This window comes from Sceloporus occidentalis, unplaced genomic scaffold, assembly GCF_023333645.1.
Source record: "Sceloporus occidentalis isolate IW3139 unplaced genomic scaffold, rSceOcc1.0.p SCAF_29, whole genome shotgun sequence".
NCBI classification, from domain to species: Eukaryota; Metazoa; Chordata; class Lepidosauria; order Squamata; family Phrynosomatidae; genus Sceloporus; species Sceloporus occidentalis.
Genome location: NW_028317009.1, coordinates 197,145 through 224,816, shown reverse-complemented (window position 1 = coordinate 224,816; position 27,672 = coordinate 197,145). Strand labels below are relative to the sequence as shown.

The 27,672-nt window shown below is 38.9% G+C and overlaps 1 protein-coding gene across 1 annotated transcript; it reads right to left on the bottom strand.

Moving 5' to 3' along the window:
• Nucleotides 1-105: 105 nt before the first annotated feature.
• On the bottom strand, nucleotides 106-27,672 carry LOC149299063 (protein NLRC5-like). The gene is made up of 23 exons (XM_089486569.1): nucleotides 27,384-27,672; nucleotides 24,662-26,375; nucleotides 24,287-24,370; nucleotides 22,873-22,956; nucleotides 22,392-22,481; nucleotides 22,108-22,158; nucleotides 21,671-21,733; nucleotides 20,775-20,858; nucleotides 20,067-20,156; nucleotides 18,780-18,863; nucleotides 18,041-18,124; nucleotides 15,521-15,610; nucleotides 14,550-14,633; nucleotides 14,156-14,245; nucleotides 11,742-11,825; nucleotides 8,162-8,221; nucleotides 6,667-6,750; nucleotides 6,442-6,525; nucleotides 5,120-5,203; nucleotides 4,579-4,662; nucleotides 3,030-3,113; nucleotides 2,570-2,657; nucleotides 106-120 (listed from the first exon to the last, which is right to left on the bottom strand). The coding sequence occupies exons 1-23, from the start codon at nucleotides 27,670-27,672 to the stop codon at nucleotides 106-108; spliced, it is 3,648 nt and encodes a 1,215-aa protein (XP_089342695.1).

Below are 27,672 nucleotides of genomic sequence, written 5' to 3'. Positions count from 1 at the left end.
AACCCCAGTCGTGAATTTAACATGGAACGTTAAAATTAAAGCCGGTATAATGGAACATTGCAATGTCATATGATATTCCTAACCATCTCATCGCATAGCAAATAGCTAAGGTGACATGGCCTAGAAGGAATAAAAGGACAACATTAGCAGGGGTTTCAGAGAAGATGCATCTCTGCCATCTCAATATACAAGTCATAACTAGAAATATTTGTCTCTGAAGGGAGAAACTTGGGTGAACCAAGGTGGAAACGGACAGACCTCGTTCATTAGTACATCTCAGGACCCAGGAAAATGTTTTATAACTAGTAGTCAGTAGCACATAACCAATAAAATAAAAGGCTCCACAGGTATAAAAAAAAAAAATACATATAAACACTTACACGGGTTTACAAAGTTTTATCAGGACCTCCTAAGATGCAGGCTTCCACAATCCCATCATCAAGGGGTTCTGTCATTATTACACAGGGCTGCCCATTTCTAAGTAATGGGATTCTGGAAATCTCCACTGGTGGTTTTTTTTTTTTTTTTTTTTTTTTTATAGCATAATACCATAATATCACCCAATAAAAAATACTTTAAACCAGTGCTTCATGAAAATACAAACTATGCATACATTTACAATAGTTCAAATGATTTTTAGTGTACTTTAGAAAGTTTGAACACATACTCAAGTAATAATCGTTCAAGTAATACATACTTTGTACAGTTTAGCAATAGTAGCATAACATGTATTCCAATTTTGAACACTCGTGCGGTTGGATGCATTGGTGCTTTGGCTCGGCATTTTATAACTTTACACTCTGTAAAGTTACCATTTTCCGAGGGAACGCCTGACTTTTGTTTGCAAGTTCAATCCCTGTTGATTGTTCCCTGTGAAAATATCACAATACTAGTCTTGGGGGGATGTTTCCGGCCAGTTCATCTTTGACCATGTTTGACCAAATTCTCATCTGAATCCTTATGAAGCTAGTGGGAGCTCGCATGGGGTAACGTTGACTTTACAGTCAAATTCTTCTTGCAGCTCCTTTTTGCATTAGTTATCTAAAAAAGGAGAAGTGTACTCTTGGATCCTGTTCTTGCAGCATATTTTCAATATCCTTTGTGATCTGATTACCCCATAAACTGAAAAGAAAAACATACCTGTGATAAATGTGGGGACAAGAAGCAGACAGCTGGAAAGGTGGCAATATATCTCAGTATCAAGAGTAATGGCTGGTGGACAAACATTATCGATGGTCAAGCGGTGCCAATAAACAGGAGCGTTCTTCGCTTACCAGACAATTTTTATCCAAAAACAGATGGCCAACTCTTGGACTATGGCTTCTGCTCCTCGTGCTTGAATAACATTTTTCTCTAGACTTTAGGAACAAATATGAGAGAAAACAAAATTATTTCAAGGGCAGTCTTTTTATACTGTATGCTGTAGATACTGCATCATTAAACATATTTCATCTGTTACTTACTCCAGTCTCTGAAGTTTACGCATTTGTTTTAATCCAAAGGCCAGAGTGCTAGCCCCTTCATCACCTATGTTGTTCCAGGATAATCTGAAAGAACACGTAATGTTATACATATGCCCCGAACATTTCTATATCTTAATTCAAGCCATTAAAAGGGTACAAGTGTAAACATGCGTTTCAGAAATACATTGTGGAATTGTGGCATTGACGAGATTGTTACATTTTATAATTCAACCAGCATTAAATGATCATTATAAACTGGATAAAGCGATGCAAATCTTAATTTGTCAGCAGGAACAGATTTGCGCGATTGACCCTCGCCTTTAAACGTTCTGGTCACTTTTGGAGGAAGCCGATTGGTTAAGGCAGCCGTTGGAAGGTTTAGGGGTAGAGAAGTGGCCTACGAACTGGGAATTAAGTGGTATTTTAGCTTTGTTAACCAGTGTCCAGATACTCCGACCACACTCCTGGCACCCTCATTTGTACATTATATCAACAAGCTAATAGATAAATGACTTATAGATGTTAAACTATCATTAGCTGCCGTTTTCATCTATATATTCGTCATGGACAGGAGATATTTCTTTGATATTACCATATAAATGCGTACATACATGAGTTCTTCCAGGCTTTGGCACAATCCAATCGCTGCTGCCAGAGATATGCAAATACTGTCTGAGATTCCACAACATTTTAAACTGGGGAGGGAAGTCGCAGGGAACAAAATTTGATTAATTCATTGAAGCAGTGTTATAAAGGCATAATAAGCGAACGCTGTGCTGAGCTACGATGCAAGACTAGATAAAGATGAAGTTGGCCTGTAACACTAGGACTCATGCTTGCCCCTTTACAGTGATTTACGTTATGGGAACTACGATCAGCATATACGGTGCTATAAAGTTTACCGTGATCTCTGTTCTGCATCGGCATGGACTGCCTTGTGGATTGTGATAGTATGATTTGAATTAAAATAATGAGAAGTTAGGCTGCTCCTGGTTGTGCATAGAGGTCAATTTAATTGCAGGCTTAGTGAATAAATCCCTCTCTAGGTAGAAGATAGAACTAAATACGCTGTATTTTCAAAGCATTATTATCAAACACAAGTTTACCCACTGAAGCTGCTTCAGAAGTTGAAATTGAGGCAGGCCTTCTGAAAGCGTCAGCAAACAGCTTTCATCTAAAGTGTTGTCTGACAAACTGCAAAGGGAATGCACAACAAAGACAACATTGTTTACTAGTTGGCACAATGTCCCTTCAACGTCACACATGCATTTTCATATAAGCTGCACTTATAGTGACCTAAGAAGACACAAAGTATGAGTTTGCTTGAATAAGACCCTACAAGCTCCTTGAAGCTGTCATTTTTTTCAGAATGCTGGAATGGTTTGCAAGATTGTAACTGACTGGCTTGTTTGCAATTGGCTGGTTTTACAGCCTATCAAGAGTCTTGTAGGCCAGGCTAATACCACTTGTGTTGTTCTTTGGAAGGGGTTAAATTTGAGCTACAGGAGAAGAGATGGACCCGGAGCTAGACTTTGATCAGTACCACAAAGCCCAGTAAACATTTACCTGATGACTTCAATCTGTTGACACGAGGCCAGCGCTTGTGCCACTCCACTTCCGCCACTGGATCCCACATGACAGGACTGTAGGCTAGGCACAGAAATGCAATGCTCATGGCAAGAAGTCACATTATTTCTTCACAAGCCAGACTCTGCCCATCTAGTCTGCCCACTTTCCTGCATTAAAGACTCAAACCTTAATGAGCCCTTTGTCTCGTCTTAGATTCAGGATAGCTTTATGATACGTCATGCATTTTTACATTACCTTGCTGTATTAGCCCCTACCACTCCTTCCACGTGACTGTTCCATTTATTTACCACCCTCAGTAAAAAAAGAACTTCATTACATTACATCTAAGCCCCTGACCCTCTATACTACAATAAAGGTATTTTAACAGGCATTTAATAAATTTATATTATCATTAATGAAGATCCTATAGTCAAAGTAAACAACCCTAGAAGAACAGACTACTTTGTGTAAATTATAGATCTACTCTGCTCTGTAAAACATATGCACTGTGCTCCGATTATAATACACAGTGTTCCAATATAGATACACTCTCTGATCTCCAGACGGAACACACGTTCCACAGGTTCTGTATATCAAAGACGCACAGGGCCATCTTTGTAGAACTGATAAACATGGCACATTTGGTTGTGCCGAGGGATCTGACAGTCTGGAGCTGGACGCAGTCTGGCAGTCGCATGGGTCAGCAGAGAGAATATTAGCTCTGGCATGATCAGCGAACAAAATAAAATGTTCTTTTCACTTGCTGCTAAAAAGGAAGTTGCTATGGCAACCTGTCAGCGCTTGCCTGTATATACTCCACAGTGCTGATGTCATCAGATGCCCTAGGACGACAAACCTGCTAAATAAACAGCAGCTGACGGGGATAATCAGCTAGGAAATGTGTGGGATGCATAGGCGGCCCAGCAGTGGCAAAGTATCACAAAGGGTCACTGCCAGCCCTGGAAACTCAGTACACAAAATTACATTGTTATGATTGCCTAAATGTTATTTTTGTGTCGTGTTCTTCATGATTTGGGATTTACAATTCTATTTATATGTGTCCCTCCTGAAAATCTAAATCCCACCCGAGTTTCACTGGTTCAATATTCTCTTGCACCGCCATTCTTTTACATGTACACAGAAGCATCACACTCAGGCACAGGAAATAATTGCTTTGCCCCTATTCTGTACAGAAATCCCCTGCCCCCTGGATGTCATACCATACATTGTACACCAAACACATTCAAACACTGTACACTGACACACCAAACACTCACATTCAACCACTGTACACTGACACACCAAACACTCACACATTCAAGCACTGTGCACCAACACCCTACCAACAGCTCACACTCATCCTAGCACTGTACGCAGACACAAAGGGTCTACATATTGTTTTCCTTTGTGCATTTACACATTGGCACGGTGGTTGCTCTCAATCGTTTCGTGTCATATTAAGTACATGAAAATATGCAGGCCGGTCACCCAGCATTAGAATGTGGAGTTCTCCAAGGACAAAGCCATTAATCTAAACTATACTTACTCAATACACTTCAGTTTCTTCATATGCGGTAGAACTTCTCCTAGTTGAACAAAAGTGTCATCTCCTAAATTATTTCCTGCTAAACTGAAACAAAAACATTGGAAAAAATATTTCAACAACAATGCTATTGAGTTATGTGCAGTCGTGTATATTCTGCACGTGCGATGCACATTTTTATTTGCTATGCAATTAGCTCATGGATACTTGCAGAGTTGTATAAGATTAGGAGCAACTGGAAACCAATGCTTACAGAAGCCCAAAGAGGTTTCTGCCAAAGCAACGTAATCATTGTGCATTTCTTCTGCTATCGACAGAATACTTACATCAACTCCTCCATGAGCTCACACTTTCTTAGAGCATCAGCAAGATTTATTCCTCCCGATGGGCCAATGTGAGTATGAGAGAGGCTATGATATCAAAACAGAAAATAAGGTTATAATATATATATATATATATATATATATATATATATATATATATAAATAAATAACATATCCATCCCACATTGCTGGGAATTTAAAGGAACAGTAAGGGAACTTACTCAATGGTCACAATGCTGGTAACAGTGCTAAAATGTTCTGCCAGACTCAAAATACCCTGGTAGGTGATATTATTGTTGCTTAATCTGGAAAGAGAAATCAGATTTGGGATACTATCTACAAAATACAATTTAAAGCATAAAAAAGGTCCAACAAGAGAACTTGAATACTAAAGTCACCAGGATCCCTCACCAGGTTGATTCCTACTTAAGGAAAACTGCATCTTAAGCTCACAAATTTAGGAATTATTATTATACATTAACAAATATAGTGGCGAGTACCGCCGACCACACAAATGTGGGCCAAAGTTCTGATGTAAATTTAAGAAGCTCTAGAAAGGTAGACACCTTTTTTATGTTGTTTTAAGGTGTCACATAATTGTATCCACTGGCCATCTATATTACAATAGACTTGAATGTATAGCGGTATTGTCTTACATTAGCTTCTGTAAGGACTTCATCTGCGGGAATCCTTGGCACAATATATGAAGTGAAGAATCGTCCAGACATATAGAATTTATACTGGGGGTGAAAGAGTATAGTGTTATACAGGCTTTAGCTTTATTCATGGCAGGTCTAGTCTAACAGCTGCATGTCTGTATCAGAGCATCCCTCTCGAATGCAAGAGTGCTAACAATACTCAATACACCAGTGTTTAGCCGTGTTGGAAGGATGTCTAGGTTGCAAAATCCTTGGATCATTATGGGGGCAACCTTGGCATTAATGGGTTTATGTTCTTTGTCACACAGATTAGAAGATTCACGGTTCTTTTTTCTTTTTGCTGGTTACAGTCAGTAGGCAAACACCACACTGTAGATATGCAGGACAATCAAGTATTTTCTTACTAAATCTCTTGTAATTCTGTGCACTTCGAAAGCTCCCGCATAAAACGTCCCCCGCCTTCACATGTTGCCGAGAAGCAATGGGACACACTAGAAAGTGAGAAACATCTTAGTTTTTTTTATGTATATCTTGTCCATTAGATTATTTTGATAAGAGTGCTGTACATTTTCTGCACTCTACTCTTAATAAAAGGGGCATTTAATGAATCTACCACATATAATTGTGATTTCACATCTCTATACATATTCATGAAAACATCCTCAAGATGTAACAGTTTAGCTTTCTGTAATCTATTTTGGAAAAATAAATAAATGCAGGTGTTACCGATACAAACTATTGGTTTTATTACCTTTTGTTCCATGCTGTGACTCACCCATTCTATGAGTTCAAAGAATTTGGTGATAAAAAGATATATTATATTCCATAATGTATGTGTTTACATACATATACACGTACATTGAGTGTTACGGAAGAAAACTTACTTTAATATTTGGAGATGCCTCTTTTCTGCCAATAGGTTTGCCAACATTAATGCTCCTCCTTCACCAATCTCATTATTTGACAGACTAGAAAAACAAGAGAGCAGACCGGGAACATTATTTATCAGAAATAGGACCAAGCCTCTTCCATGGGAGCTCATTGTTCTAGATCAGCGGTCAGGCACTTTTCTTGAGCCATGGCCACTATAACTCATGTGGATAACTCACTTGATATTTTGGATGGCTTTGCAACGTTGAAGATTCTTTGCGATCTGTGCCATGCCGAACTGCGACATGTTCACTTGTTCTATTCTGCAAGGAAAACAATTTTATATACAGTTATGCAATAATTCACTAAGAGGCAATGCTGGGTGCTGGGTTCGTGAGTATTTGGAGGAATAATGAATAGGGATGGGGACATGATACCGATCATTATATTCTAAGAACTGGGTATGTGATGCAGTGTAATTTATTTTCTTATATGAGATGCTAAAACTTTGAAACAGAACAGAACAGTTGTATTGTACTGAGTGTTAGAATAGCAAAATATATTAAATACTCACTCCAAAGTCTTCAGGAAGACAAGTGAAGGCAGCGAATCTGCAATAACACTGATTCTGTCATCACCCAGGAAGTTGTGAGATAAGCTGTGATAGAATAATAAAGTGCAATGGTCTCTTTAATCCTTGGAATGCATTTATATCAACTTCCAAGTTTACTGTACCAGAACATAGAAAGGGGAAAAAATCCCACAGAAACACTCCGCAATCCTGTGGAAAGCCTTCCCAGAAGAGTGGAAGCTGTTATAGCTGCAAAGGGGGGGACCGACTTCATATTAATGTCTATGTATTTAGAATGCAATGTCATAAAAGTCCCTGTTGGTGTAATGGTCAGGTGTCCCAATACTTTTGTCCATATGGTGTGCCTGTATCATAGCAGGTGACCATAACAGATGTGTATTTTGTAAATATCCGGAAGGGATGTCCAAGGCTTATTCCTTTATTGACCCATGTGTTTCATTTCACCCGTTAGAGTTAAAGGTCAACATCATGGGTGATGCGGCCAATCAGCAGACAGGCCGCTCTATAGCCAGGGATCAGCTATGCTCTTATTGTAGAAAGTGCGCAGCCACGTTTCCATGGCGATGCTCTATTGGTTCCCATTGTTCCTAGCAGCAATTGAGAGTCATGGGAAACTGGCTTTTATGTAGACATGAAAAAAAGCTTTACATCCCACTTACTTCAGTTCTGTGAGGTTTGTACACTCCGTCATCAATGTGTTTAGAAAATGGGTTTTATCCTGAAGTCCACAGTGGTTAAACCTGAAGAATCCAAAATGTAAATCCCATTTTGCAAAAGTTTTGGGACCGTACAGAACAAAAAGACGTCTTGGTCTGTTAAACCATTTAACGAGCTACATAATCTGGGGCACACATGGTGTCTTCTTAACAGAGACATAAAAACAAGCATTTACCTCAAAGATTGTAATCCTTGAAATCTTATATCAGTTCTGAAAAAATAAAGCAGAAATGCAGAAATTTACAGGAATTTCACAAAATGCCCAGCTCAGCAAAAATGAATATTTTAAAACAATTTGTCACCTGTGGCCAAAAACATGTCCCCTTATGGGCCAGACCATCACATATTGTTTTTTTTTTTTTTAATCTCTGCAATTCACCCCCCCAGCCCCACCTGATTTTTTTTACAAAAATAAAACATTTTACCTTGTGTGGATTCGCTCGGTACAGTCTTTTAAGTAGAGTATTACTTTGTTTTTATAAACCCTAGGTGCAAAATAAGTACAGAACACTTAAAAATACAAATCACACATCTATCAGCAACTTACTACATGCAACTGGAACTTTGGCGCTGTGCAGGGCAGAATCTATATGATCTCTTAAGTGTCTCGAATTTTGGGTCTGTTCAGTTTCCAGTTAAAATATTTGCATTATTATATCTGTTAATATGCCCCATAATATCGTGCAGCGCTGTATAGGGGGTAAATGGGATATAACAAGTAGTGCATCCCATAATAACCTCTAGAATAAATCTCCAGCGTTTGGGATGAAACTATCGCATAGTTGCCAACAGTCCCAAATTCCCCATGACAGTTCTTTTTGAGGTCCTGTCCTTACATAAGAATACAGCCTAAGCACAGAGCATTACACTGCACAGGCGGCATTGTGTTTTAGCCCAACAGCCTAAACGCAGGTAAGTGAGCTCCAGTACAGGTGACCCGGGGCAGAAGGCGGGGTCTAAAGTAGGCAGAGTCATGCAGTCCACCATAACTCCGCCTACTTCCAGCTCCGCCCTTTTGCCCCAAGGCACCAGGAGCAAAAGTTATTATTCTGCCTTCCCATCAAGCTTTAGGCTAGCAGTTGGATATTACGCAGATGGCTGTAAACGACCGACAGAGAATGTATTATTCCGTGTATTGTTTGGAACACTGCCAGAAAATTGTAAAACCTCATATCTGAACCCAAAAATAAATCAACAAAACATTCAAGCATATTTTAAATAGTTTTGAAGTACATTAACCATTCGGGATAACTGGCTTTTACAAAATGGGATATCCACACCCACATTTTAAATTGTTAATGAAATAACTGGATGAAAGGGTTCTGTGTCCATTTTACTATAATTAAAGTGCAAAACAGAACTTTCCTCTAATTGTTCAAAAAAATAAGCTGAGTTCAAGCAAACAACCAAAAAAAGTGGTCAGCACCTTGACTAATACACAGGGAATTTGTTCATGGAAATGAATACACCATACAAATATTGAATATATTACTCCTGGGGTGGGTGCTCATTCTAGGCTTTCATTTTTGAATGCCAACTATAACATAAGCTCATAGTTTCAGGTGTCCTAATTGGAGCATCTGTCTCGGGTGTGTGGCCAGAGCCAGGAGGGATGGGGTCAGAGGCCATTTATTACATTGAGCTTGCTGGGACAGTTAGAGGAGATCAGAGGATGTCCACAACCGGTCCATGATCCCCACTGCCTGCAAAACCAGGACCGTCCCGAAAACCAGGACTGTCCCACATAAACCAGGACACTTGTAAGGTATGGCATAAGATGCACCGCACAGGTTAGCATTGGTTTTGCCTTTCCTGTCGTTTATTATGTAGGGCTATAGAAATGAGTCATGTGCTGCTGATGAATCTTTAAAAAGAATACCAGTTGATTACACCATTAAACTACTGGAGGTGACTAAGACTAATTTGATGATTCAGCCACATAATCTGCTCCATGCCAACAGACCACTCGTTTCTGCCAGGAAACATCTCATATTATGTACATAGCTGCTTGGAATCATTTCACCGTTCAGTTTGCTTCCACAGGGCTTACTTTCCCCGGCATCAGTCCCTCCAGAATAAGGGACAAGAGCATGGCCGTTTTTCCCTAAGCCACATACGTGTTGGAGGTTGTTGACCGGTACACGGGACGTTCTAACCAGTATGTTTGATTCATACATTCACAGAAAGGAATCTGTTATATGCCTTACATACCGCAGGGCTGCTCGGTGGAGGGTTTCAGGATGTCCTCAGATGAGCGCAGGTCGACCAATCAGTGTCTGTCTCAGATGATGTTAATTAAAGTGACACCTGTGCTCATAGGAGAGGAAACTAACCCTGTACAGTCTGAGAACTCATCTCCAAACATATCAAATGGCCAAAATGAGACACTTCTTTTAGAATTTGTGACTAAGGCCAGGGCTTTACTGAGATTAGACATCAAACTGTAAAATTGTATCTTTGTATAAACACATGTTATCTTCTTAAAAACAAATTATTGTAAATGAGCTGTAGAATGTATCCGACAGATAACAACTTAAATGGCTGGACGGCACAGCACAGGACAGTAGGACTTTCTCTGATATAGCAAAGCTCACCGTATGGCTCCAATGCTTGCAAGGATTTCCGGGTGTGTGTGCATAAGTAGAAAAACGTGCTCATCTTCCATAAATTGTCCATCGTTACTGCAAACAATAAATATGTTCTTAGAGCAGGGGTCACCAGCTTGCCATTTAACATCTCCTCTATCAATACACATTCTGAACGACCCAACGAAGATGTGTTTGTGAAAACATCTCCACAAAGCGTTTTGGTATTACAGGGACCACGAGGCAACAATGTCAACACGTCCCCGCTATCCAGGGAGCCTAGAAACACTGTCTGGTTCTCAAACATAAGGCTACTGAAATTAGCATTGGTGGCTTCTAAGTCCTGTTTAAAGGGACAGTAAACACTGCCAGGAATGTGCAGCAGTCAAGAAGGTCATCAAAGGTCCAGGCAGCCTTTGCAAAGAGCCCCGCTGTGGCCAATATGTCTGAAGGAATCTTCTGTTCTTTAGAAAGATATCTATGCGGAATTCCACCTTGTTAAAAGGGGTTTCTCGTGGGAAATATTCTATTTGCCCAAATGTATTTCTTTTAGTATCTGAACATTTAGTTTTTTCCCATCTGGAATTCATTATTTCCCTAAATGTAGGACCCGATTATTTTTTTAATAGTTTTGACTTGCCTTATGGTAAGCATACAGGATTTTCTTGACAGGACTGTAAGGAAATCACCCAGAACCTCAAGGAATTTTTCATTGTTCTGCGATCTGCGTAGACACGAGTTTTCAGTACACACTTTGTTGTTCCGACAAAGGGCAAATATTTCAGATAGTACATTGCATAGAATTCTGCTCCCAATAGTTAGTGATTTTACAATGCCAGTTTTTGGCAGTGCTGGCTATAGAATGAGCAATTAAGTGTAAAAAGAGCGGTTTTGCTGTACCTGTTATGATTGTAATTAAAAAAGAAAAAATAACTGGTGGAAAGAAGGTTACATGGACAGCACGGTAGAAGTATATTTTACTTGGGACCTAAAGTAACATTGTGTAACTAGTGTATAGTGGTTTTATTATTATAATATTTTAATGTCACCCACAGCTCATAAGCCAGCGTGTTGCATGATTTATGGCGCAGCTATCAATGTCCTTGTTAAGTGTTTTTCCCCATACGGCTTTACGCAGATGGTCCTCGTGTTGGGTTAGGATACAGGTATTCCATTGTTTAATAAGAACTGGGTTTGTGTATACGGTAGTGTACACTGTGCGTGACTAAAACGTTCAGAAACAAGTTTCAAAAATATTTTGCAAGTTGTCTTGAATTTTTATAAGTGTTTGGTGTAAGAAGCAATTTATTTAATATAATTGCACTTCCCCCTTTAAACTTTTTGCAAGTGCAGAAATGCGTGCATGTTTAGGAGAACCTCTAACTCACGTTGTGACGGGCAACGTGAACGAGACACTCACTTGAAATGGGTTAAATTGGAGCAATCTTCCAGGATAGAAAGGAGCTTCTTATACTGCTCAGATTGGAAGTTATACTCCGCCAACCTAAAACAAATCATTCAAGAGCTGGGATTAGAGAACAGGAATTAACTTTTTTTAGATGAAAGCTTTGGAAATTGCCATTTGTGACTTTTAAGTGTCCATGCCTCCCCTGGATGTATGTCTCCGTGCATGTGTCCTCAGCGACCCCTCTTAATACATCGGTGAGTAGGCATGAGCAGTGTCAGTAGGCAAGCCGAAAGCCCCCAAAGTATTAACATAATGCGTATGTTTCTTTTCTCACTAAAAAGTGAGATTTATCTCTTGGGAATTAGGATTGTTGGGATGCAGACCACTTAAAAACAATGACCAATAACACCATACCGAGTATCTGTTATTATCCGGGAGATGATCTCTAGTTTTCAGACGTTTTTTCTACATTTTCTACATACTATTACAGGCAAATTATATAAGTGGCCATCACATTTAACATTCCTGCACATAATTACAGAGCACGCACAGTAATAAAAGGGGAAAACATATATATATATATATATATATATATCTAGATTATTCTGTCAGGAGGGTAGGGGGTATGTTCTGCTATTAGAGAACTACAATACTAATAGTGTGTCTTGGTATTTGTTTTTCCTGATGCTGGGAGCTGTAATCCAGCAACTGCGTCTCAACAGAGGAAGTGGGGAAAGGCTGGGAGCCTGTTGAATTGCTGTGAAAGTCATTAGTTGCCCCGTACTGCCACCTTGTGCTGGAACATATTTGCCACAAGTCCCTAAACCATGACAGAAAACCCCCAAAATACACAGAAGAATATCAAACGGATATCTTGCGAGTTTGGGTAAAGCTACCGTGTTCTGCCTCGGGCCACGTGCTGTCTGGGGATGCTAGGAATTGAAGTTGAAAGAAGCTGGGCCCTCGATTGAACTCAGAGTGTGAAGCGGTACTTTCCAAGCACAACTAAACTACATTATTGTCACCAGATTGAAGAGCATGGTTGGCCATCCTAATGCACTGTTAAATTACTGAGATTACATTACAATCTTTGCAATTCTACGGCATCTTTAGCGTCAGCATCTTACAATATAAAAGGAATGTTCACATTTAGCATGATTTTCATGTTTGATTTTCTGGTTTCCCTTTGGATGCATTTATTTCATTAACCAAATCTTGTCTGTTTTCAGTCCTTAATTATCTACGCAACCATTAACCCTTCCCGGAAGGATTTCATTTGTGGCGTTGAGCTGGTGGCGCCCCGAAAACAATTGGTATGTCCTGTTTGGGATGGAGAAGCTGGATGAGTTACAGGAGGATGATTTTAGATCATGGGGGTGTTATTGCCATTTTTGACTGGACTAAATATATGCTCACCTAGGGGCCGCATTTTCATAACAATGGCTTTTTTTGGCCTTCCATGTGCTATACGTAGAAAAGGTTCAAAAAATGTATTTCTTGTAACAGACTGGGAAGAGTTTATACAAAACTGTTCTTGGCAAATAACTATTTCAGTACTAACAATAGGGACAATCATGGACCATAAAGATATATGTGCATGGTTATAAATTATACAGTATTTGTACTTGTTATTGCATGTATGACAGTAATAGTTTAGTGGCCTTACCTTATGCTTTGCAACATGTCCCCACCAGGTGAAAATATAATATGAATGTTTTCTCTGGGGTGTAAACTGGCAAAAATAAATAAACAAATCCTCTCATATAAGATACACATTTTGCTTGGCTGTAATTAGGCCAAAAGAGCGAAAGAACAATGGTTATTCCCATAAAAATAGTGTTTCTCATAAAGTTTAAGTAAATGTTATCTGCTTATTAACCAGTGCTATCAGGGTGGTGGATAAATTGAACAACCTCCTATCAGAAATGGTCCAGGCTAATAAAGTAACGTGATATAAATATGCATGGGATAGACATATGGATTCTGAATCTTAGACAAGACCAACGACTGATTAAGATTAGAGTCTCTGCACCAGGAAAAATGGGCAGACTAGACGGGCCGAATGGTTCTTATTTCCAGTCAAATTATGTGTTTCTATTCCCTCATTTTTTAACTTAAAGTTCTTCCACTGTTAATTTATTATACAAATATTGGGTCAAAATATAAATTATTAATCGGGTAGAAGATTAGTAAAAACGAATATTTTTGAAAGAGCAACATGTTATTCTTTGTTTGCTTTTCCATAATGTATCTTCTATGTAACTCATCTGGAATATGGAGAAGATACTTAGATTTCCTCATCATGGGAAATATCCAGTGTTTATATCTATAGACAGACAATATAATTTGCATGGTAAATGAGTGTGAGTGTGTGTGTGTGTGGGGGGGGGGGGGACACCAAGTTTTTTGACCTCCATCTACCTTACCGAGCAGTCACCTCCGTAGCATTTCTGCAGGAGCTCAGAGCAGTGAGGAGATTGAGGATACCCTCCTCTGATAGTTCATTCATGCACATGCTGAACAAAACACAAAACAGCTGTTTTTATTATGGTTTTAGAGAACATAGTTCTAGTTCTATAACCCATGACTGATTTAGAATTTTGCGACTGTTGCTATATCGGCAGATGCGATCCTGATATAAGCAGACGCGATGGCATGATTCTGCCCATCCATAATGGCACGGATTTCATGAACAATGTCAATGCTTAGCGTTATTCTTAGGAAATTTGATTATGGAATATACAGGCTTGGTTTTTAGAAGCCATACTATGGCTTTTGTTTATCCCATTGGATTGTGCTTAGTATGAAACAAATACACACCTGACTTCTATCAGGTTTGGTATCCTCTGGAATACAGTCACCAACTGGCTCACATCGTTCTTGCCAATTTTGCAGTGGTTTAACCTATATTGAAGAACAGGACTGTTACCAGGAATCTTATTAGAAGGTTGTGTCTACGGCCCCTTCACAGAGGTATAAGGAAAATACAGGAGATGATACATTTCTCACTGTGGAGCAATCACAAGGAACATTGCTTCTCATAGAAGTGCAGAGAAACTGAAAAACATTCCATTGGAGAACACGGTGATAGCTCAGTATTTGTTGCTTTACTCCAGAATTCTAAGCGATTATATCAAATTGTTCATGGAAGAGGTGATCATATCACCTTCTTCCTGAAGTCCAAAGATAAGCCAAACAGGTGTCTGGTAGCGTTTAGTGGACCTGCAGTCATAGAGAAACATATCAAGCCACAGAGGTTCTCAAAACCAAAGAGGGCACCTCTGATGTCTTAGTACTGTGTGTTTGTATATATGTGATTTTTTGTTGCATACCTGATGATAACTTCTTTAGCCTTTTGTTGTTTTTGTAAATGAAGGCACATGTGTTTACTGGACCTTAAAACCAGATAGGAATACATGTTTTCACAAAACACATAAAGGATACAGAAATACTAAGTATAGATACATCAATATTTTAAGTCACATGTGCTTTATTTGGGGATGTGGGCAAAACATAGACTTCTCTTCTAGCCAAGCTATCAGCAGATTGGTGGCAGTAGTGGGATTAGATGGAGAGGGGAGAATAATAGGGAGAAGCACGGTTAGGAAGAAAACAGCAGAGAAAAGCTAAAAGGGATACTAAATGAGAGGGAAACGAGAGAGAAGAGGCTAAAGCAGCGGGATGTTGCAGCAGGATAGACGATTGGGGAGTACTTTTATAAATTATAGACAGAAGAACACATTAAAATGGGACGGGAAAGAAAAAATAAAAATAACCAGTTGATAATGTACCTGATGTCAACTTCCTTTATGCGTTCACAGACATTGACTGACTTAGCCAGTAATAAAGCACAGTTTGGAGAAGTGTCACTGTTACTGAAACTAGAAAAATAAAAATTTAAGGGTCTTTTTTTACCAAGACAATCCCTTTGTGTAGCTAAATCACAGCTGCACCAAGGGCAGAGGGACACAACTATAATTTTTTACAGAAACAACAAAAGTCAGGATAAAAATACTCAAGATTATATACAATTGTATGCAATTGAACAAATTAGGGCACACAACTGTCTATATACCACACATTAAGCAAAAATGTGATTTAACTCCTTAAAAACGAGAGGCGATTCAATAAATAAGCTTTGGTCAGAGACACATCTTATAGCTCAAAATGGGCCATAGTGTTGTAAAGGGCAGAAAATAAGAATAAAATACTATCGCAAATATCCAACCTCTATTCAAAAAATCTTCCCTGACCGCATGAGCTTCACGCAATCATTCATGTAACATGCATTATCTAAACAGCCGTCCTGCATGTAAACGGATTTTAAGGCAGGGGCTGCATATTGTTTGGTCAACTTCAGCAAATACACAGAAATTGGTACCTCCATGCAACGGGGGATAATCAGGAGACCAGCCCAACATTGCTGGTACAAGTGTATTGTACATGTGCAGATACTGCTAGGCCACACACCCACAATACTCAGATTATATGATGTCATATGCAATTATGTAAATTAGATGCAATATTACTGTCTACATACCACTGCTGTCATATTTATGCCACTAAACACTCAATAACTAAAGTATTATTTAAATATAAAGGAATAGCCTTGTGAGTCGATGCGCATCAACCAACATTTAGCCAATGCGTATAAGCTATACTATATAATAAAATGTAGCTATGGTATTGAATTCATTTACATCAGCAGACTCCACGCAACATAACTGTCGCAATCAGTGAATATTAAATGAAAAAGCCTTTGGGAATGGCTTACTGCAACCACCATTCATTCAATGCTGAGCTTATATATAGGCTACCATGTAAAGTATACGCCAGCATTCATTTAGAACAGCGGATTCGCACACCATGTAACTGCTGCTGCTGTCCAGATCCTCCATTAAGGAGAGTATGCAGTGAATATCTCACTCATATGCCACACACACACACCCGGTCACACTGAACTCAGGTCAGGAGAACCAAGAGTAATGGCGCCTACACATACAGGTTTCTAGATTTGGTAACGCTAAGCCCTGGCGGTCAGTGCCGCATTCTAGCCTGTCCGTTCCCTGCTACACTGCCAGCTGCATTAGTTATTTGCAAACAGTTAAATTAAGTGAAAACTCTAATTAGGAAGATTTTACATCACAAACTTCTCCAGCCTCGCGCCAGCTTCCTTACAGGACGTGGCCAGAGCCGCTGCATTAGCAGGAAATTTAAGCCGTGAGAGCTATGGGGGTGGTTTGTAAAAGTTACTCTCATTGGCACACATGACAGGTGGTTAATAGAGGGTTAATTCCCAGGGCACTAACCCTCTATTCCCCATATTGAATGTCTGCTGTGGAAATTAACCCTCTATTAACCGTATTGAATTCCTATTCTGGTAAACCAGAAGCCCTTCAGAAAATGTTAATGGGCTTCGGTAGGTACCTCGGTATTACATTTTATATTCTGAAATTACAAAGTAACAAAGGTCCTAACTCCCCACTATGGATCCAGTGGATATAAGTGGTAAATAAACACACACTGACAAATTAAATGATAATTTCCCAGTATTGAAGTATATTTTACATGGTAGCTTATATATAAGTGCACTGAATGAATGATAGTTACGGTGATCCAGCCCACATGGCTATTTTGCTTTATGTTGTGATGAGTCTGGTAATATAAATTCAATACTATGGCCACACTTTATTATATATTATAACTTATGCTTACCTGCATTAAATAAATGTGGTTGCTGTGGTATTTTGATTTATATTATTGACCCTTTAGTGGAATATTGATCGTAATCTATTTCCCCATATTTTCATATTTAAAGGCATATTACGTACGATTCTTTGTATAGAGATTGGATAGTATTTACAATAGTATTTTATTATTATTATCCTCCCTCTACAACACCAAGTCTGAATTTAATCTGATGTCTCTGACCAAGGTTTATTTATTGAATCGGCTCTTGTTTTTAAGGAGTCAATCTTTTCAAGTGTAGGAATGACTTCAACCCACTTATTTCACATTCTTATTTTTTTCTTTTATATGACTTCTAATACAAAGTAGCATTTTTATATTGTGTAGTACTTTACTTCTCCAACAATGGGGTTACCCCCTATGTAGAGTCTCCTTTTTATTACTGCTTTGATTCACAAAAATAAAACACTTTTAAATATTAGGCTGAAAATAAACTATAATGAAAAAGAACCTCTGGAAATCCACGCGTTAAACCTATATTTGGACTGTACATTCAAGGACAGAGGTCCCTCTTCCTCTGCCCCCATAACACCCCCAAGTTATTGTGATAATAAAATACTTACTTTAGAAAAGTCAGATTGGGAAACTGTGGCAAGTATTTCAACAAGTTTTCGATATTCTGGTAGCTCAATCCATTGCCAGATAAACTGCAGAGAGAAGATTACTATTAAGCAATGTACTCACACAAGTCAGAGTCTTACATGTAGACATTTCAAGATAAACCATCATCCTCAGGACATCCTACACCTTAGCTTCCTCAACGGGTAGTCTAGGAGAAGCCAACATATAGCTTTCCATTGAACTGTTTTTCTTGCTATACCCAAACAGCACCTGTTTCTTTGAGAACAGTTAGAGATCTACCTATGCGTCCAATAATCTACTTATGAAGATCCAGCAATCTCTGCTGATACTTTGTTTCCTATGGTTCTCACAATAAATGCAGGTTCAGCCTTGCTAGATGAAAACATAACAATTGGAGAAGAAATATTATCTCCTGAAATGGTAGAAAGCAATGCACTAAAACTAAACTACGAACGGAGTCCCATTTTATTTAATCACCTTGGCAGGACACAGCAGCATTGATAATATAATATCCTCTTCTCTAATTACTTTTAAAGACATACAAGAGACATCCTAGATAAATGTAGTAAACAAGCAGCAAAATCTGATCTGATTTAGAGATGATAATTGGTTACAAATGTTATGATGTTTCAAGGCTTGGCAAATAAATGGGATTTCTAGCTCATCAAAAGCTGTTTTGGTTATGGAATGAAGCCTTTCGCAATAGAAACAGGTACATACTTGATACTTGTGATGTCAGTGCACCGTCCAAGAGCTTGAAGAATCTGCTGCATCTTCTGAGTGGTCATACGACACGAGGTGAGACTAGAGGAACATGAGGAACAAGAACGGCAGTAAATCTAAAGAAGATGAATTATGGGAATACAGACGCCAGGGGAAGTGGAATATGAACTCAGAGGAGAACACAAGGGGTATTTGCAAGAATGGAAAGGAGACCTGATCATGGTGTTTACTGGAGCCCCCAAAAGTGGGAGAAAGTAAAACTTTGAAACAAGACAACCTGGCTTGGCCGCAAAGCTCAACGAACCTTTTGTTCACTAAGTGTGGTAGGGGTTTTATCCCAGTTACTTTAGACAGAAAGCCAACATCATGTATTTTTGTGATGGTTGGTCAGCAGAGGCATAGACAGGCAGAACAAGAATACAACATACAGATAATGCTAAAATTTGGCAGTGTGCCCCAGACACGTTTGTCTGCTAGCTTTTTATTATTTCATTTGACTTTTTTAAAAATAGAAATTGAGCGGACATCCAGAGGAAAATTGGGGCACCAGGATGACCTAGAACTACAGGACTCCCAGCTAATGGAGTATTGATATGTAATTAGAAGCGAAGTCTGAGAAAAAGTCATAGGAACACTGGGTAAAAGAGGCCAAAGAATGGCTGCTGTTTGGGTGTTCTGAAAAATATCACTGTTCCTCCAAATCAATACAGACCGTGGGCTAAACGCCCTTTCCAATCATACTAATCCCCACCTGAAGTTTTTTGATGTCCCTGTGGAGGTCGTCCAATCTTCAGCACTGGTCAGTAAACCTTTCTCCCTGTAGAGTAGGCAAGTAAGAGGGAATTCTCAGCTGCCATAGATACAGTTAAAGGAAAATATCATTTTAAGGCGAGGATAAGCATCTTTTATAGAAGTTGTACTTAAGAGCTGTGTGATCAAACCCCCTTGTTTTTATTCTATACAGAATGTACCTGTTTATTATACCTAGTTTGTATCTCAGCAACTGATGCATCCTATCTGCTGCCTGAAATGACACTTTGGCTCAAACCAACTTTTGATCACAAAATACGTATGTGTCATTTTAACGTAAACACATGTCAGATCTGCAAATTCTGCTCTGATTGCACAAATGATGGTAATAGAGAGCAGTACCTGTAGCTCTTCTGAAGTTTCATCCAAACCACCTGCCTTCCCGAAAAGCTGCAATCAGACCAGAGAAATTGGTGAGGAGCGTAAAGGTGTTTTTTGAGTGTTTCTACAAAGTTGCTGACATGAGAATCATACCTAATGGTGAGATCGGTCATATTCTCCACTGTAGATAAGCACTCGGCCAGGTAAATAACTCCACACATGGACATGTCATTCCCACTTAAGCTACAAGAAAAGTATATTATTTAGAGATTTAAATGTGGTATTTCAGTATTTTAGATGAGTAGTTCAAACTTTGAGTGTTTGGTGTAATTTACTGAGACAGCAGCCAGGGCAGTTAATTTATCGTCTCATGTTACTATAGGGTAAACCACTGACATGTATGAATATAAAGATTTCCTTCTAGGTTTCAAAAGAAGATTAAAAAGGGTAAAAAGAAAATGTGATGCAGGCCTTTACTGTAGAAGTGCTAGTGAGTCAGGAGGATAGAAACATATGGTCAACTTTGAGCAACCATGAATTGCCCGTAATGATTTTATATATCAAGGGTGAGGCCATTTATATGCACACACTGCTAGTTTTACTAACCCAACTCGTATCTATATATAAATGCTTGAGGCTGTTTTAGATCACCTTTGACACTGGTGTGACACATCTGCCTTCACATATACGTTAGTTTTTCTTCTTTACACATGTTTTTGCGCGCTTTGGAATAGCAGAAACCACTAATAATTACATTTAAAATACATGTCGCGTACACACGCCGACAGGTTCCCCAATGCAACTCAAAACCCCTGATGAACTGCACACTCATACTCATAGTGTGGGATTCCGGATACTTACTTAATGGAACGCAGGCATCTTAGTTTAGGAAGGATTTGGGCAATTTGTCGGATCCCAGCGTTTGATAAATAATTTTCCGACAAACTGCAATAAAAGAAAACATATTACATACACATCCAAACTATCATTTTTTGTAGCAGTGTCAGAGGATACTGACAACAAATGGATTAAATCATTGATTTCATCAGAGCGTTTATTTAAAATACATACTTAACATCAGAAAGATGTGAGCAGTCCATAAGTATCTCAACAAGTGGAGGCACGTGTTCCGGGGTCAGGTGGCAGTTCACAAGACTACAAAACGGTAAAATACTCACAGTTAAAGAAAAAAATAAAATAAAAACTCATTTGGCTGTCATAAACCATCTAAGATTCATCTTTATTGTTATCTATTGATTTCTATAGAATAATCAATAAATCCTTTCTATCCATCAGATAAACAGAGTTTGCAGGTGGGTTTTGAAACATTTTAAGGCCGTTTGGAATTATTATGTCTAACTATAAGGTCTGTTTACTATAGGGAGCGTTGTCAGGATAATTGTGTCTCAGCTTCTGCTGTAGTAAAGGCTTATGCGTTATACAGGGTCAGGTCAGCCTTTTTCTGGAGAAACCTGCCAGTGTTGGCCCCTTAGAATGAATAGTGAATGAGTGAGTTGAAACCACAACTGTTGTGACAGCTCTTCTGGATGTATGGAGTGATTACTAAAGGATTAATACACAGTCCTACTCATGTGTCAGTTCTTTGGGTCACCGGTTTTTTGACCTGTGTATTTTATCCTTTTTCATATTAACTGATCGTTAAGAAAAGTTAGCGCCATCAAGTTGCTTTCTCACTGTATTCATCACTGAAGTTGCTCAAGCTATTAATAAACTGGTACCGTTTTGAGTTATTTTACCTTAATCTTCTCCTTCTGTCTCCATTGATCTCTTCACTCTTGAATTTCTTCATAGTTGGTGGGCTAGAATTACAAAATAAAAATATATTTAAAATTCTATTTCCAAACCAAAGTCGTGTGCCAGCAGGAGTTACATGCACTTATCCAAGTAAATAGATATGTTTGATATTCAGTTCTTTCGCGATCCAACTACTTGGCTACCCGTGCTGTAAGGCATGACTTACCAAATCATCATGGGGGTAAAAAGCTCAACTTGCTTTGAGAGGGAGGATTGGGGGGCAAAGTAACAGATTCCGTCTGGACAGTAACATACGTGTATATATAACAGGAACAAAAAAAAACCTTCTCCACCCCATATTCAAGTCAACATTTCCACCCACTGGGTCTCTGTGAAACATTGCTACTTTAACCTCAGAGCATTTCATGTATTACTTTACCTCGTCGGTGAGGAGAGATCTGATTTGAAGATTGCTATTGTGGGTTCAACGCTACAAAAAAAAAAAAAAAAACTTATTTAATGGATCAGACAGAATAAACACAGCACATTTTATGCTGGGTTTGAGAAAAATAAACAATTATATAAATTATTTTTTTTATCATTCTTCCCTGCTTGTATCCACTTCAGACCCATGCAAAGTTCCCACAAGACACTAGTAATATGTTGGTGTTGTCAGTGTGCTCACCCAATGCTGTACATTAACACAAAATTCCTGGCATTTACCTCATTTGAACTTCAGTTATTCTCGAGCACTTGGAAGCCGCTTTTGACAAAGTGAGGATGCTTTTCGCATTAAGCTCATTGTTGCTCAGGCTGTTAAACAGTAGACAATGAGACACTTATTAATTGGATAAGAACATGTACTTAATTACAGTCATTTACTCAAAGCTGCTTCACAAAATTCAATCCATTTTTTATATCCAAAGTGGAGCCAAAGCTTCTAGGGTGAGACGGCCAACAGTCACAGGTATAGAGCTCTGTATGGGCACAGATGCACATCCTTCAAAATCCACATTTTACTAAACCATGGAGGAACAAGCCAGCTGTCCAAGGGGCTGAGCAAGTACGGGCCACTAACATGATGCCCTTTCCTATGTTAGCAAACAAGGTCATGTAGTAGAGGGCTGGGACACTACAAACCCCATGGCCCACTATGGCTTCACCCAGCAAGGATCTCATGAATAGCAAGTCATTGAAAACTTACTCAATTTGCTTCAGCTGCTCCATCTTCTCAAACACTACTAGAAATATGAGCATTTCCTTAGCTTTTAGATGGTTATCTTGCAAACTGTGAAAAAATACCCCAATTACATATCAATGAAATACAGATAAGATGTAGCAACTTAAAAAAATGTTGTGTACATTTCAAAAAGTATTATGATAGGATTCCAATTTCAGTTCTCTTGCATCGTCTCTTATTATTGTCTCTTGCATGTGGCTGTTTCCCGAGGAACACGTCAAGATGAACAGCTGACAACATTTTAAAAGTGGTTTTGCCATTATATAAAGTCATTGAATGGTGTGATCAGCAGGACCATGTCACTGCGGGGATAAGAACACCTTTAAAACTTTGCACCAGAATGGCTCTTTCAAAAGAAATGCAGCTCTCCATTTCTACACCATGTTAGGTGGTGCTTTTGAGGGTTTTTTTTTTACTACCTCTATATCTATGTAAAGTAACCAAATGTTTCAATCATCACTGGACTACTATAATCTGATAGCGTGAAAGTAATCTTTTTTTTCCCTTCTGTTTTTTGATACCATGCTTTAGAGCAGTATGATTGCACCAGTAATAGCTTCTAACACTAGGGCTGGGGAAGAAACATTTTACCCCCCCCCACCCAAGTCTCCTTCTTTTGGACCCAAATACCCCTGTCTCTGTTTACCGCCCTGATGTTCCTCTTTTCTAGGTGCTCACAATGTTTGCTGGGTATGAGGGTATCAAGGAGGCTGTACAGCCATACAAACTGATGATGTAGATCAAAACAGCAGGAAATGTGTCTATAGATTATGATGTTTAAGCAAAATTCATTATTATGGACATGACGCTGCAAACCTGACCCCTTTAATTCATGTGACGTCACACACATCTCGCGGGTGACAGCAGAGGTAGAACATACTCCCACATGCGCAGTACGCTCTGACGTGACCTCCAAAGTTATTTTCAGACATTCTGTTAAAATACGCTCCAAGGCTACACCAACACAAAACACCAGCTGTTTAAAGTTAAGAGATAATAAACGTGTGGGACATTTAACAAGGTAATCCGTTTGGCGAAAAACAAGTCAATTAGAAATGGGAAATGTAATTACTTAATTTCCTGTAGCCGCTTACAACAGAGGAGAGACTGTTTCAAGGCGGTAGCTGCACCGTCCGTGATTCTTCCAGCAGCCAACCTGAAAATAAACAAGTGGGAATATAAAAATGCATCGCTGCATGTAGAGGACATTTGAGAGATTCGACAAAATTCTGTAGGTTAAAGATGGAGGAACTTTCCTTTGATAGAATTTACAATAAATACAACAAAAGGCGATCCATGAGATAGCATGCTTATGGCGCCTTGTCTCTGTAGCCCCTTTTAGTTACACTAAATGATAGATGAAGCTGGTAACACCCACCTGAGCTTCTTCAGGAATTTCATGGCAGGTAAACACTTTGAAAGTGATTTAACAAATTCATCTCCATATTTTCTGTTTCTGAAGCTGAGAAGCAAGATATATGGTATTGAAGCATTATTTATGGATGGTCTCCATACTTAATAAGTGTTAGTAGAAAGCATTAAAATGACATCAACATTTAATACAGCCAGACATTATTGGTGAAGACACAGAGGTCATCACCTTCTTGGTCTTGGAACTCCTGCCTCAAATCTGTGTAGAATGTTAGACTTGGCATTTACATATAATCCCTCGTTTTCCTTTACCTGTTATATCTGCTGTCTATTTATCTGTGTCCCACTTTTAAACTATACATTGTTTCAAAAGTTTTAGTACCTCAAACTTTCAATGGTATCACATTTTTCCAAGACGGCGATGCAATCCGCTTCCATAGGGCACCCTGCAAAATCCAAGCTAACCAGGCATGGTCCGTGATTGACCACAAGACTTAAGGCAGTCATGTCAACCGGATAAATCCTGAAATTTTTAAAGTCGTATTTGAATTTGAGTTGCGCTCCAATGAGTCGTACCAAATCCAGATCTTGGGTTTCATAGACGCAGTGACATAACTCTATTAATTTAGGACCTGTTAGCTGAGAGTCTGCAAACTTGACCAAACATTCTATGATGGTCTCCTGTTTCTTCTGAACCAACACTTCGCCGTGTTCTGCTAGCTCATTGAGAAACGCCCGACACTCTTTGGAAGACAACCCTGACAGAAATATATGGAAATTGTCAGTGAAGTCGTCTTTCGTTTTATACTTTATATTCCATTTTGATTTCAGGGAGAGCTTTTGTTTGAGCGAACTTTGTGTCACAGTCTTACTTATCATTAGATATAAGGAAGCGAAAAATTCCTGAGAACTCAAGTGTACAAAAGAATATCCAGTGTCTCTGCTGCTGTCCATCTTTTTTACATCAAACCTAGAGAGAAGCCCGTGGCCTAGAGCAAACCCCTTTAAGTCCTCCGAAATATCTTCAACATAAAACACAGTCTTGTTTTCATCGAGTCCTCTGAGAGCCAGCTGACATAACTCACAGATTTCAGGCCTAAATTTTTTCAGTCCCATTGCTTCGTTAGGCAAATACATTTGCGGTTTCCAAATGAAAATATTCAGCATTTTCACGTAAAACTGCGTTATCGTTTGCGGTAGCTGCATTTTCATCGATGACACATGTAGCATATATTCCAGACATATGCACACGATGTGACATAAAGCAGGTACGAAGCACATGCGCCTGAGAGTATGGTTTTCCCTTAAATGAAACAAGGCTTGGTCTCTGAGTTCATCTTTGTGAAAATACAAGCTCACGTATTTCTCAACCATATCTTCATTAAAGCCCAAGACTTCTGCTACACACTTTGCCAAACTAAGGAGCTGGTTGGTGAGGATTTTAGATCTACAAGTGACCACAACTGTGCATCCACATAGTACTGTTCCATCAAGTAGATTCTGGAACATCTCTGATATAGGAACATCTTGCATGGGATCAATGTTCCTCTTATTAGAACTGCTGGAAATCTTCCCAGCGAACTCATCAAGCCCATCAAATATAATAAGAACATTCTGAGGATTCTCGGTGATGTATTGATATACTTTCTCTTGATCTATATCCGGCCTGAGAAACAAGTTGAAGAGAAGTTCCCTAAGTGTGACACTTCTACTGATTAAGTTTAGCTGTCGAAACTCAAAGAGAAAGGTCATCGTAAATTGTTGGAATCCCCCACTTGCCCATTCATAGCATATCCTGTGCATCAGCAGTGTTTTCCCTGTACCCGGCATGCCGACTAATAAAATAGCATGCGTTCCAGAGAAACTGGCACGTTCAAACAGCTGAGATATTTTCATTGTGCCTGGGGTTTCTTCTATAGCCGAAGAGGTGCTTGGGTCACCCTTTGGCTTTGACACCTTAGTGTGTACCTTGACTTGTTGGATCAATGGCTCCACAAACATCTGCTTTAATTGTTGGTTGGCGTCTTCTTTGATACCAAAGCCATATTTGTTTAACAGTGTGTGAACAATCTGCTCCTTGTAGGTTTCAGCAGGATCTGTGTTAAAAAAAAAAAAAATATCACATTACAACCAGTTTATTTTATTAGGAAGCTTTTGAATTCTCCAGAGTTATCTCAATCTGTACCTATAGCACAAAATATATGCATGTCTCATTATAGATTAAATACTATTTGTGGTTTCATGCCTTTTAGTGAATCTCCAGTCCTTCTCGGCTCAAGGTGGCTAAATCTAATTTTATAAGTAATTTACCCCTACACTTAAATAGATCAATTACCACTAAGGACACTGCCTTTATCTGGGATCTGTATGACAGAAATGTTTTATGTCCCATGTGTAAGTATGTAACTATGTAATTGAATCATACAAGTTACATTTTAAAACGTTTACTGATGTGCAGGTGACCATGTCCTCAACTAGAGTTTAGTTATATTAATTGTGAGTGCCGGAGGGGAAGATGTCCCAACTATGAAGGAAGAAGGTTTATTTACCGTTATACACATTTACCTGTGTCGGTTTGGCTACATTGTTAGCACGTTCCCAAAAACAAAACTAAAACTAAATGCAAGTGGCAGCCAACCTTCAAACACACAATGTAACCGATACAGAAAATTAAAATACAAGCACAAAAAGCAGAAACAAACATCAGTTCCAGCCAAAAAATGTAACTGGATCATTATCTACATGTTGTGTTAAGATGGATGCTCTTCTCGGGTTCCAACATTAAATAATCATAACATATTTTAATATATAACCTGTTAGAATGTATTATTTATGATAAATGTGTAGGAACATCTTTCTTTTTAATTGAAATCTTACTAGCATTTTTTTTCAAGAGAGCCTTGCTTCTTCATTTTAACAAATATCTAAATTGCACTGGAAGAGCAAGATCTAAGGCTTGTTTGCATGAGCACAAGTGGCTTATGTATGCTCAACCAGTAACTGAAACAGAAATGAGTGAAAGTATGATTGAACAAAGAAGTGGCAATGTGTATAAAAATATTGTACAAATATGAATGCATTGCAGCCATGTTGGTTTAGCTTACCTTGTCCGACCGTACTCAGTAGTTGTGTCTCCAAGTCCATAGGCAGCTCTCCTTCCATGCACACATACTGAATGAAAGCCCTCCATTCCTTGGCGTGGGACTCCATTAGCTCCTGGAGAAGTGCGGAGAGTGTTCCTTTGTCATTTAATTTCAGAGAAATCTGTCTGAGATCCACATCAGGAATAAAGAGTGGGACTTTACTGAGAAACCAGTCCACATTATCGAAGAAGACGTCCACCAACTGTGGCAAGATGCTTCCTATTTCATCTTGTGAGTTTGCATCTTCCAT

What these genes read in the sequence shown, in the direction of transcription:
- LOC149299063 (XM_089486569.1), bottom strand. Translation starts at nt 27,672, where the DNA reads ATGGAAGATGCAAACTCACAAGATGAAATAGGAAGCATCTTGCCACAG. An exon ending in AAAGCCATCCAAAATATCAA is followed by an intron (nt 6,526 to 6,666) that starts GTGAGTTATCCA and finishes TTGTTTTTCTAG; the next exon opens with TCTGTCAAATAATGAGATTG. An exon ending in CAACAGATTGAAGTCATCAG is followed by an intron (nt 2,658 to 3,029) that starts GTAAATGTTTAC and finishes TTCCCTTTGCAG; the next exon opens with TTTGTCAGACAACACTTTAG.